Below are 12,707 nucleotides of genomic sequence, written 5' to 3'. Positions count from 1 at the left end.
CATATGCATTCAACTGCCTGCTCTGTGTCTCTGCCCAGATGTCTGGTAAGCCTCAGATTTCATATGGTAAAACCAAGACCTCTTGCTTTCCTCCTCATACCTGGTCCTCTTGTGAATGGCATTCAACAGTCACCCAACCACTCTGGCCCCAAACACATCAGCAATCCATCAGCAGTCCTGCTGGCTCTACATTCAAGCCACGCCTTGAGCCCACCATTTCTCATTCCATCCATCCTAGCTCTTGAGCTGAAGTCACTACCATTCTGACCTGGCCTCGGTTCTCTACAGTCAATTTATGAAGTAGCCACGGTGATCTCTTGGAAACTTAAGTCAGATCATGTCACCCTCCTGATTAAAAGCCTCACCTGTGGAATGAGCTCTGAACTGTGTGAGGCCACCCCTGATTAGAGCCTCATCTCCTCCCCTCTCCTTCATATCACTCACTTTGTGCTTGCTACATTGGCCTGCTTGCTGCTTCTAGAACATGCCAAGCTTGTTCCTGTCTTAGAGCCTTGGCATTTGTTGTTTCCTCTGCCTGGAATGTGCTCCCCTAGATCTCTACGTGAGAGTGCCCTCATCTCCTTCAGGTGTCTGCTCAGATGTCTCCTCCTTGACCATTCTATTTAAATAGCCCTCTTTCTATCCTACTCTCTATTCCCTTGCCTTGCTTTATTTTTCTTTATAGCACTATCACTAACTTGGCTTGCATAGGATTTGCTGATTATTCATTCTCTGTCCTCCCCCATTGGACTATAATCTCCATGAAGGTGGGACCTTTGTACTGGTCATGTTTCTAATCCTCAATCCTGGACTGGTGCCTGATATGTAGTAGTCATCCAATCAATGTATGTTGAATTCATGACCCAAACAACCCAAATGCTGAGGCCTCCCAGAACATTACCAATCCTCAGGAGCCAAAAGGAGTTCAAGAGTGGGGCCAGTTCTATTCCTTTTACAGTTTACAGAAACTGTCTTTAGAGATTTTATAATTGAAAGCATTCATTCTCTTAAACTTAGCCATTGGAATTCTAGACATTTATCCTGTAGAAATAACTGGGTAAGTACATAAGAGGGAATTGAAACCTGGTGATGCCAGATATTCCCATTTTTCAAGAGAGGGCTAAAAACAGACATAAACACAGAACACCAGGATTTTAAGTCTTGGCAACTAACTCGAGAAATATTTTTAAACTAGGAGGGCCAAGAAAAACATGGCTGTGGGCCAGATTTGCCAGCATGCCACTGGTTTTTAAGTCCTGCTTTTATCCTCCATAAATATGGAAACAGACACCCAGAGAAGTGAGGCCACTTGCCCATGGCCTTGCTGACAGTAGTTGGGAAGCAGGCCCAATGCTGGCCTGTCTATCACCCCAGGCTGCCTCAACACCCAGAGGACCCACAAATTGATTTATGGGTGATTGCTTCTCTGGGATCCAGCCTGTGCTTGTTTCATGGCTCTTTTGTAGCTCCATCAGAAAAAGGTATGGTGGGGCCTGTTGATGGCTCAATCACTTAAGTGCCAACTCTTGGTTTTGGCTCAGGTTGTGATCTCAGGGTTGTGACATCCAGCCCCAACCTGTGTTGGGCTCCCCACTCAGCATGGAGTCTGCCTGAGATTCTCTCTCCCTCTCCCTCTGCCCCTCCCACTCATGCTCTTTCTCAAATAAATAAACAAATCTTAAAAAAAAAAAAAAAAAAAAAGAATAAAACCAACCCAGAGAAAAGGAGAGCCCAGAGACAAAGATATGACATCATCTGAGCCCATGGATACAGCTGTGTTTGGGTTTTTCATTTATGTAGGTTGAGAAATTCCTTTTTCAGCTTAAGTCAGTTTAAATTGGAGGTCTGTCATTTGCAACTAAAAGAACTGTAACAAATACAGATGGAATGAGTAAAAGGGGGCAGAAAATGAAATCCTTGCCTCTTACCTTTCTGCTGCTTTCTGTGAGCCACTGGATTCGCTGTTGGTAGAGTTTAATAGCCCTGTCAAAACACCAGAAAGACTCATCACCTAAGGTCAGTTCCAGCACTGAGTGACAGGCACTTATGTGCATGTGAAGAAGATGTGGGTGGGATTTTTGGGTACTGTCTTGCTCTTCTCAAATCTATACCTCCTCAAGTGAGACTTCCTAGTCATAGGGAGATGATCATAAATGCCCAGTAGAGGCAGTTCAGCCTCAGGTTCTCAGTGGACTGATTGACAAAAACCCCACTCAGTTTCCAAAAAGTAGTTGGGAGAACTTCTTGAACTTGCCCTATTGCAAACCATTCCAATGACTGAATAGAGAGCATGTAACAGGTGCTCAAGTTCAGGAATCATCACTTGAATTTAACTGAGCTGCCCTCACTGAGGGCAAGAGGTATTTGGCAGCCTACAAAAGGGCAAGCAAGACCTTTGGATGTGAAATGATGGGGCAGTGGGTGGTGGGTAGAGTTTTAAGGCATACATGAGGGTAAATAGAACGAAGAGTATGAGCTTCATAATAAGATGTGCTGGTCTTTGAGAGCCAGCTGCGCTGTTTACTAGCTGTGTGACCTTTGACAGGTGTGGTAACCTCTCTGAACCTCCAACATAAAGATAATACCAGGACTCCACCCAAGTCAATTTGACAAAAGTCAGATTACTGAAAGCCAATTCCCTAAAAATCAATTTGAATTAGCTGAATGGACTTGAACCTTCCTTAACATGCTTGATTCACGATTAAAACCAATCAACCAAAATATTACAAAATTTTTTAAAAACCTATTTAAACCTTCATACCCAATAAAGTTTGCCACACAGGTTATAGCTAAGGGGCAACTGGGTGGCTCAGTAGTTGAGCATCTGCCTTTGGCTCAGGGTGTGATCCCGGGGTCCTGGGATCAAGTCCCACATTGGGCTCCCTACAGGGAGACTGCTTCTTCCTCTGCCTATGTCTCTGCCTCTTTCTGTGTCTCTCATGAATAAATACATAAAATCTTTAAAAAAAAAAAGTTACAGCTAAAATGTTTTGATAAGTCTGGCAAATTGGTCAGTTATCAACTGAATTTTGGATATTTGGTTTGAGAGTGATATATCTCCAGTTGTGATAATTAAACAAGATAATGCACACAGCCTTTAGTAGAATTCCTGACACATTAATAAATTACAGGTATTAATTATTACAGGCTTTTAAGAAACCCCAAGTAAACAGTAATAATGGATCATAGATTGCTACAATAGGGATGGAATATATATATATGTGCTCTGAAAATCTGGTTTGGGAGAGGATAGACTGCCTATTTTTGTTATACATTTGCAAAAGTATAAACCCAACCAATCTGTCATTGAAAGTGATCACTTAACTATTACACCTCAGATGAAGGTGTGAGGTTTTACGTGCTCACCCAAAGGGCCCATGGATTTTAAAAGGCTGAGAAAAACTGGTATGATCCAATCTCTTTATTTGAGGAAAGAGGCATTTAGGACCAGATGTGGGAGAGACCTGCCCAAGAACCCAGAGATTGTTTTTCACACAAACTTTTTTTTTTTAAAGGTTTTATTTATTGGGACTCCTGGGTGGCTTCAGTGGTTGAGCATCTGCCTTCAGCTCAGGGTATGATCCTGGGGTCCTAGGATCAAGTCCCACATCAGAGTCCCTGCAGGGAGCCTGCTTCTCCTTTTGATTATGTCTCTCTCTGTCTCTGTCTCTCTCTCTCTCTCTGTGTCTCTTATGAATAAATAAATAAAATCTTTTTTGACTATTTATTTATTTATTTTAGAGAGAGTCAGGGGGAAGGGGCAGAGGGAGAGAGAGAGAATCTCAAACATACTCCATGCCAAGCATGGAGCCCAATGTGGGATGGGGTTGGATCTCACGACACTGTGATCACAACCAGAGCTGAAATCAAAGAGTTGGTTGCTTACTGACTGAGCCACCCAGGCACCACTGGACACAGTTAGTTTCAGGCTGCTGGAATGAGGAAATTCCTGAGCTCTCATACTTACTCAGAAAGCCTTGATTCAAACTGGTGGATGATCTGGGTGGAGAAGTGCACTTTCCTCATCACATTGCTGCCTTCCTCCCTGAAGAAGCAAAGTCTTATGAAGGGGTCTCCCAGGATGGGGCAGGAGTGTGCAGGACCTGCAGGGTTGGGGTGAAGGGAAGGGTGCCAGACTCACAGCACAGCGGTGCCCTGGCTAAGCAGGTCAGCCAGGGTGAGCCTCTCAAACTGTAAACTGCGTGTTGAAAGCCAGTCTTCTGAGTCCTCCCAAGCCGAAGGTTGGGTCTCATCTCCCTGCAGCCTCTGTGAGACGGAGCCAGAATCAAACAGAAAAGTGGGGAAAGAGGGCAAGGCTGAGGACTCCCTAGGTCTCCTCCACCCAGATGCCCAAGGCTTGCCAACTCCAGTGGGTCCTCCCTGAATGCAGTCTGTTCAAGAACTCAACTTGCGGATGAATGTGTGGTTCAGTGGTTGAACATCTGCCTTTGGCTCAGGGAGTGATCCCGGGGTCCTGGGATCGAGTTCTGAACCAGGCTCCCGTATAGAGCCTGCTTCTCCCTCTGCCTGTGTCTCTACCTCTTTTTCTGTGTCTCTCATGAATAAATAAATAAAATCTTTTAAAAATCTTAAATAAAATCTAAAAAAAAAAAAAAGAACTCAACTTGCTGAGGGAACTGAGGAGGCCTGTGTCCAGGGCCAGCTGCTCTGGAAATACCCATTCTCATCCCTCACCTCATCCCCAGTGTGTGGCTAGACAATCTGAGCGTTGCTTACCACATCTTGCCTGTGAGAGACTGGATATGAGAGACAGTGGCCAGACCACATAGGACGATAACACTCCGACCCACCACCTTGATAGCAACCAGTCCATGAAGCCAAACCACAACTGTAGCAACTGTCCCAGAAGGATCAAGACATGGTCAATGACCGCCAGCTTTCCTATTTTTGTTCCACATCCAACTCAGGACCCACCAGAGACAACCAAATATGCCCTCAAAGCCAATCATAGGAGATGCCTGGCTTCTAGTTAGCGCACTTCCAGCTTCCTCATGCCAACATTTCCCTTCTGGGCATACCTGAAGCTTTTCCCTTTTTCACTCTAAAGGTCTCCTACTTCCCTGCCTTTGAGTCTCTGCCAAACACAAGTGAAAGTGGCTGGCTCCCTTGCTATAAACTCTGAATAAACTTCCTCTCTTCTCATGTGGGTGTTCTTTATTTCCGTACTTGCATTTTCTGTATCTTGCCCAGAGTCCTGCCTTGCTATCAGTCTGATGGGTCCTCACCCAACATTGTCGGCTGATGGAAGAAGGAATGGGTTTATCCCATCTAGTCCAGAAGCCAGAAACAGGAACAGCAGGTAGGAATTTTAAATACAGAATTCCCTCGCCATCACAGGAGTCTGACCACGAGGACTATGCCCTCTTGCTTATACTTAGGGACACCTGTGTCACTTTCACTGTGCCAAGCTCAGGATTTGGGTGGTGGCCTTGGTGGTGGAGCTGAAGTTGTTCTTGGCAATCATTCAACACTGGTGGTGCTTTCTGGAACCCAGAAGGCAGAGAAAACGGACTGGAAGCTCTGAGCCCATTTGGCCTTGATCACCTCTCCTGGGGGCAGGCATTTCTTTCTTCCCCCAGTAGGTGTTTCTGAGACCTTCTATGAACTAGGTGCTGTCATTGGTGCTTGGGCTACAGTGTGAACAAGATAAAAATGTTCTTGCCTTCTTGGACTTACATTTTCGTGTGGGTAAGGTAAACAGTAGAGAAGAGATGAAATCAGTGTATGTAATTTCAGAAAAGAACAGTTCTAGTAAGAACATGGAGCAGGGAAATGTAATAGTGAGTAGGGTGGAGATGGGGAGGTCACTTCAGCTGGGGCGGGGGTAAGAAAAGGCTGCTGTGGGCGCCCCAGATGGCTCAGCGGTTTAGCGCCGCCTTCAGCCCAGAGCCTGATCCTGGGGACCCAGCATCAACTCCCACGTCAGGCTCCCTGCATAGAGCCTGCTTCTCCCTCTGCCTGTGTCTCTGCCTCTCTCTCTCTCTCTCATGAATAAATAAATAAAATCTTAAAAAAAAAAAGACTGAAATTAAAAAAAGAAAGAAAGAAAGAAAAGGCTGCTGTGAGCTGAGATCTAGAGGTTAAGAGGGAGCTGGCCCTAGGGGGCCTGCTGACTCAGTTGGTTAAACAGCTGCCTTCAGCTCAGGTCATGATCCCAGAGTCCTGGGATCAAGCCCCACATTGGGCTCTTAGCTCTGCAGGGAGCCAGAGCCTGCTTCTCTCTCTCCCTCTGCCTGTTGCTCCCCCTGCTTGTGCTTTGTCAAATAAATAAATAAAATCTTAAAAAAAGAAAGAAAGAAGAAGGAGAAGAAGAAGAAGAAGAAGAAGAAGAAGAAGAAGAAGAAGAAGAAGAAGAAGAGGAGGAGGAGGAGGAGGAGGAGGAGGAGGAGGAGGAGGAGGAGGAGGAGGAGGAGGAGCCGGCCCTGTGCATAGCTAGGGCACCACTATTCCAGACAGAGGCATGGAGTGGGGAAGGTGTCGGACTGTTTGTAGAGCAGAAAGGTGGCCACTTGCAGTTGGAATGTGTAACGTGACATGAAAAGGGGCTGGGAAGGTGTGCAAGGCCTGGTTCAGACAGGGCTTCCAGAGTAATCACTGTTGTGTAATATACATAAGATGTAAGTGTTGCCAGAATTGGGCATGACTCGCCCTGGCCATGGTATGGCATCATAAGGGAGGCCGGCTGAGTCCCACTACGATGGAGATTGCCCTGCAGCATCTGATGGCTGGGGAATGGGCCTGCGCACTGTTTAGCCCACCTGGACTGCATCCACATCAGACATGGCTGTGCCATTCTCCTGGGCACCTGATTGAACCCTAAGTGGGTGCTGCTTGGGCTTGTATCTTCAGGACTTTTGTAGTGAGTGAGGTGTTTGACAAAGGGTTGAAAACTGCAGATAGCTGATTGAGCTCCACTAGACAGGGTAGAGGACACAAGGAGAGTCCAGCGAAGAGCAGGAGAGAATAAAGGAGTGCAGTATGTGGGGTTCTCCATCTACTTGCTTTGTGATACTGGGCAAGTCCATGTGGCTCTTTTTTCACCTGTACAAGGGGCATTTGAGGCTAAGCCAGCACATAGCCTTGGGTGTCCCTGCATTAACAGATCTCAACAATGGTCCATATCTCCCCCTCAATGAAAATGAAATCCTGCTGTTATATTCCAGCTAGATACAATTGTAAGCCCTCAGTTCTGTGCCTGAGGCCTGTTCACTGCCCTGTTTCAAAAGGAAATTAGCAAGTAAAAGAAGTGCGAATAACAGTATAGAGCAAACACTTAAATCGTACTTACTATCTGTCAAGCACTGTCCATATGTTGACTCATTTAATTCTACAAAGTAGTTTCCAGCATTACCCCAGAGAAACCGAGGCACAGAAAATTTAAGTAATTTTCCCAAAGTCACATAGTTGGTAGGTGGTACAGCTGGGACTCAAACCCAAGCTGCATAGCTCATGTTAGCATCAAACTGTGAGTATCTTTGTGAAGGATTGAGGGGGAACTGACTAAAAAGATAACTTTCTCATATGATTTTATGCTAATAATGTCCTGCCCTTGGACAGCACCACCTAAAATCATGGTCCCTATCTTGCACTTAGGGAAACGCTGCTTTACCTTGTATAAACAGTAGATGTCACTCTCTTCATCTTTCAGGACTCAACTGACTCCCTGGTTGATAACATCATGCATGGTAGACTGATAATTCACCTTTCTTCCATCTTACTTGCATTTGAATGTGAAATGACCCATCGTGTTTTAGGACATGGGTTTGATATTATTGCTATTTGAAGTCCACCATTACCACATGGACATGATAGATTTTCACTGTAGGGCCCACTGATTACATACTAAGGTATGGGCTTCATATAGAAAGTAGGAAGATCTTTGTTTTGGGGCAATCCTTTTTCTTTCCCCTGCTATTCATCTGTGAAGTAAAGGAGGTCCCAGCTGTAGCTGGTAAGTGTATGAGGGGTCCTTGTACACCTGGGAAGTCATGTATTGGATATGAAATGAGATGAAGTAAAGACTCATATTATATCAACATCTGAAGTCATTGAAAAGAATCCCCCAGAATCTCCAGACTATTGACATTTCCTCATTTTCTTTTAATTAAAATTACTTTCCTCTAGTGCCAATACTTGAGAAAAGCAAAACAGGACCATTTTCCTGATTGTTTGATTGCATTAGAACTGTATTATTTTTGACAGATTGTCATCTCAGACATATAATCTTTAAGCTCTCAGGTAGATTAGGTAGGTGATTATAGGCCAGGCTTGCACCTAACTATCCCAATGACAATTGTTTCTGTGGTAGAGTGAATTCTGAGGTCTAGACCATCCATCTACCATCGTGGGAAAACAACGTGTGTTGTGTGTCAACACACACAACAGTGTGTCAACAGTGTGTCAACTGTTTATCAACACATTGAGAGTCAGCCTAAAACCACAGTTCTGGTTATTCTAGAAGTTAATTCTCTTGCTGCAATGCTCTTGCCCTGATAGCACTTCCAGAAACTGATTTTTGGATCTAGGTTTTAGGAAATCCTGAAAGAAACACAAATCTCAGAAAGGGGAATTTTAGAATTACATTCTCTAGTCTTCAGGTTTTGCTAACATAGACAATTTTCATATACTCCTGAATATTTAATGATATGACCAAGAAGGCTATAAAATTTCTATACACAGAATAGAGGTTCCTGTCACTTCTAAAGGCAGAGGATTAGAGGTGAATGCTTAATGATCATTTTCTATCCTGAGATCCTATGTGAGGAAAGAAACACCCAGAGTTTAACACATTCTGCATTCCCTGACTATGATTTGTAAGCACCATGACTCGGTTAAGGCACTAATGTTTTTACCAGTAAGTCTTGTGTCTGGTTAACATGTGTAACCAGTAGTCCATTGTCTGGATTTTGGTCAAGTCCATGGATATCCTTCTGGTCCAATTGCTTCTTTGGATCTCTGTCATTGTTTCTCCTCACACTACAAAACACACAGTGAGTGACTGATCAATGTCCCAGCACTAGACATTGGTTCCACATTGCCAGGGTCTCCAGAGACATTTTTATTTCTGTATGGTAACTGGGAAGGGTTCCTATAGAGTCCTGATAAAAGGTGGACTCCAGGTTCATAAGACATTTTATTCAATTGTTCAGGTAGTGAGAAAACTGAAGCCCCTGGGCGTGAGATGATGCCATGACCTTTTATCCAGTCTCACTTGGAGGCAGGTCCCCCTTCCCCCTCCTCAACCAGAAGGAACAAAATGTGGTTGCTGTTGTTTTCATTTGAAAAATCAGAGAGGATGCTTACCAATGATTTTCCAGAAACTTATTATCACGACCATGGAAGTCATGAGTAATATGTGTAGCCATTATAAAAACACCCGGCACTTATTTTCCTGGGGAGAAAAGGAATACCAGAAAGAGAAAGATAAATGAGACAGTAGCATAGAGACAATAGCTTTCGCAGTATCTATAGTCAACTCAATTCTTCTGTCATTCATTCATTTATTAACTAAATGCTTTTCGAACACTTCCTAGGTGCTAGGTGCTGAGGATATGATGGTGAATAATGTAAGGGAGGCTTCTTCACTTTGGTACTTTTGACATTTTGGACAGGGTCATTCTTGGTCGAGAAGCTGTCTTATACATTGTGGGATGCTAAATAGCATCCCTGGTCCTCCCTAATATAGGCCGGTAGCATACCTACTTCCCAAGTTGTGACAACCAAAAATGTCTATAAACATAACCTAACATCTTCTGGGGAGCACAGTCGTCCCCAGTTGAGAACCACTGAGCTAGAACTTCTATGCTAGAGGGGGAAGATGGATGTTAAAAAATGAAATATAGTATATATGGAAATTGTGGCACATGCTAGGAAGGATGTGAATAGGATGATGGGATGGAGAGTAATTAGGAAAGAGGTCTGGTTTGCATAGGTAAGGTGGTCAGTGAAGCCTTGACCATGAGGAGCTCAGACCTTCGTGAAGGACAGGAAGGAGATGGCCTTGTTAAGAGTATGGTGAGGGCTGAAGTGGGCAGAGAAGGCAATGAGTGAGGGCTGACCCTGCAGCCTGCTCCTCACAGCTTAGAGTCAGCTGTGGACGGGAACAAGATGGATCAATCAGATCCTCTCTGGGAATTTGGAATAAGAGTTACGGGACCACCATGTACATTCAGAAGCAGGAAAAGCTGGTCTTCAGATAAAGGGGAGTGAGTGGTCCTTCCCTGCCTTGGTTTCCTCGGGGCCATTCTCTCTTGCCTTCTTCCTCTCTCTGCTGGCTCCTTCCTGGTCTCCCTCCCAGACTCATTTTTTCCCCTCTACCGGAGAATTTTAAGTCGGTATTCCTCAAGGCTAAACTATGCCTTCTCTAACCTTCTCTATTTTTTCTTTCCTAGGCAGTCTTATCTTTCACTGTCCATGGGCTCCAACTACCATGTACATGCATCAATGACCCCCCCCCCCCCCATGGCTGGTCAAAAATCCCTACCTCCCACTCTGACTGCCAACCTCCCACTCTGTGTTCATCAACACGGGATATTTCCACCTGGAGTATCTCAAACTCAACGTGTCCCAAGACTGAATTCATATTCCTTACAAACTTATCCTCTTTGCGGTATTTTCAAGCTTAAAGAAAAGACCCACTCTTCATCTCCTTATATGAGTCTGAATCCTAGGAATTATTCCTGATACCTCATTCCCCATATCAAATCCATCACCCAAACTTGTTAATTTTCCCTCTCTCAAATCTCTCCACTTATCTCTGTCTCCAGTGACATTTTCTGTCTAGGCCACTGTCATCTCTGCCACAGACAACTCCAATAGACCCTAACTGGCCTCCTCACCTTCCCTCAGACCCTCCCATCCAGTCTGTTCTCGCTGAAGCTAGAGTGATCTTTTAAAAATACAAATCCAATGCCATACCTTCTTTTCTTCCTCCTGCTTCAAACTAATCAAAGCCTTCTCTTCATTTCTAGGATGAAGACTAAGATCCTTACAATGGAGTTTGAGGTCTTGCATGATCTGGCTGCTGCCCACCTACCTTTCCAGATTTCCCCCTGCTCCCCCATTTTGTGTCCCACGACCCCTCCTTCAGTTCCTGGAATGTTATACAGTCCCTTTAACCACAGGGCCTTTGCATGGGCTGCCTTTGCTCTGGAACATCCCCTCCTGTCTCCCGCAACTCATTCCTGATATTTCGGCCTAAGTGTCACTTTCTCGGGGAAGGCTTCTTCACCCTCTTGCTGTATTTCGGGTCCTACGTGTTATGTAAACTTTCACAGAACTGTGCTCCTTTCTTTCAGAGTACTTATTTTAATTTAGAATGATACATTCACTAGTGATTTTTAAAAATTGGTGTCTCTCTCCCATCAGACTATAAGTTACAAGAGAGCAGGGACTGGCAGGCCATAAATTCTTGGTGGAGGGGACGTTAAAGGAGGGGAGGAGGTTGAGAAAGTGCCTTGGTTCCTGAATTTCTAAATGCTGATCCCAGGTACTTGTGAGAACTGCCTCCACTTTTTGCTCTTGGGTTCCATAAAAAACCCTGTTCCTTGTAATTCCCTATCTTTCTGCTTCAGCTAGCTCATTTAGATTTCTGTTACTTGCAACCAGAAAAAATTGGCTAAAATACAACAAGAGAGAAACTCGGGAATTGCAGCTTGAAAATTTGAGAGTGTGCATTCTTATGAAATCATTAAAGAAAATAGCATAATGATGGTGCAGCAACTTGGTTTTCTCTCTGGGGTCTTTAACCTTTTACTCAGAGGATGCTTTGTTTTTTTGGGAAGCACCAAGATAATGTGGCAACGTTGTTAATGTTAAAAAAATGTTTAAAAAACAACTGGCTTTCCTTCAGGACGCTTGGCTGAGAGACCAGTGACGGAAACTGTTGAAATAGAAATGCTTCGTGAACACTGCATGCCCCGCAATGTCCCAGTTCCAGTTTTTCAGTGAATGATTAACAATCTAATGAATTCAGAGGCCTACACGACTGGATTATAGGGTGACTGTTGTGACTGATGGAGGAGGGTGTGGTCAGCATAAAACACGGACACAATGTAGTGTTCTAGAAAGCACTGGACCTTGGGTTTCTTCATCTACAGAATAGAACGGGGTTGCTAGTAACTGCCCTGCCTGCTTCAACACAGCCATCAAGAGACCCATCTCTGACGTGGGAATGTCAAAGAGCTCTGTAAATACAGACTACTATAGAAATGCAGAATAGTGTTAGAAGGATGTGCTGCTTCTTCAAGCGCTTCAGCATGTGACACATAAGCCATCACTCATCCCATGAACATTTTTAGGATGTTTGCTGGGTGCCAGGAAGAGCTGGTACTGAGGAGGCAGAGATGAATTGCAAAAGGCCCTTACCCTCCATCTTTGCTCAAATGAAACGTCATTAGAGAGCTTTGATTACCCCATCTCAAATAGTACCCTCTCCACACCCTGCTTTACTTTCTCCAGAACATCTTTTGTTTTATCATCTGGAGTATTATTTACTTACTTATTACCTTTTCCCCTCACCCATCAATCCACTAAGAGTAAGATCCATGAGGGAAGGGACTTCGTTATGTTCATTGTCGGAAACCTTTTGTGTAGTCAATGCCTAAAACATAGTAGCTGCTCAAAAAATTTGTTGAATTAGTACCCTCAGGGCAGGTCTGGAGTTTAGACAAAGGTGGGCCAGGTAA

At 44.3% G+C, this 12,707-nt stretch overlaps 1 protein-coding gene across 5 annotated transcripts in view; it reads right to left on the bottom strand.

The window, feature by feature from the left end:
- The window catches only part of VWA3A (von Willebrand factor A domain containing 3A), a 59,845-nt gene that overhangs the window by 45,624 nt on the left and 1,514 nt on the right, over positions 1–12,707 (bottom strand). For all 5 annotated transcript variants that reach the window (XM_072836122.1, XM_072836125.1, XM_072836124.1 and 2 more), the window contains exons 2-6: positions 9,325–9,412; positions 8,874–8,997; positions 4,142–4,266; positions 3,968–4,045; positions 1,929–1,983 (exon numbers count right to left, since the gene is read on the bottom strand). In XM_072836122.1, coding sequence (XP_072692223.1) covers positions 1,929–1,983; positions 3,968–4,045; positions 4,142–4,266; positions 8,874–8,997; positions 9,325–9,386 — 444 coding nt within the window. In that variant the 5' untranslated portion in view covers positions 9,387–9,412. The remainder of the gene's footprint in view (positions 1–1,928; positions 1,984–3,967; positions 4,046–4,141; positions 4,267–8,873; positions 8,998–9,324; positions 9,413–12,707) is intronic.

This window comes from Canis lupus, chromosome 8, assembly GCF_048164855.1.
Source record: "Canis lupus baileyi chromosome 8, mCanLup2.hap1, whole genome shotgun sequence".
In the NCBI taxonomy this organism is placed as follows: Eukaryota; Metazoa; Chordata; class Mammalia; order Carnivora; family Canidae; genus Canis; species Canis lupus.
The sequence above is the reverse complement of the archived record's forward strand: the minus strand, read 5'-3'. Positions and strand labels throughout refer to the sequence as shown.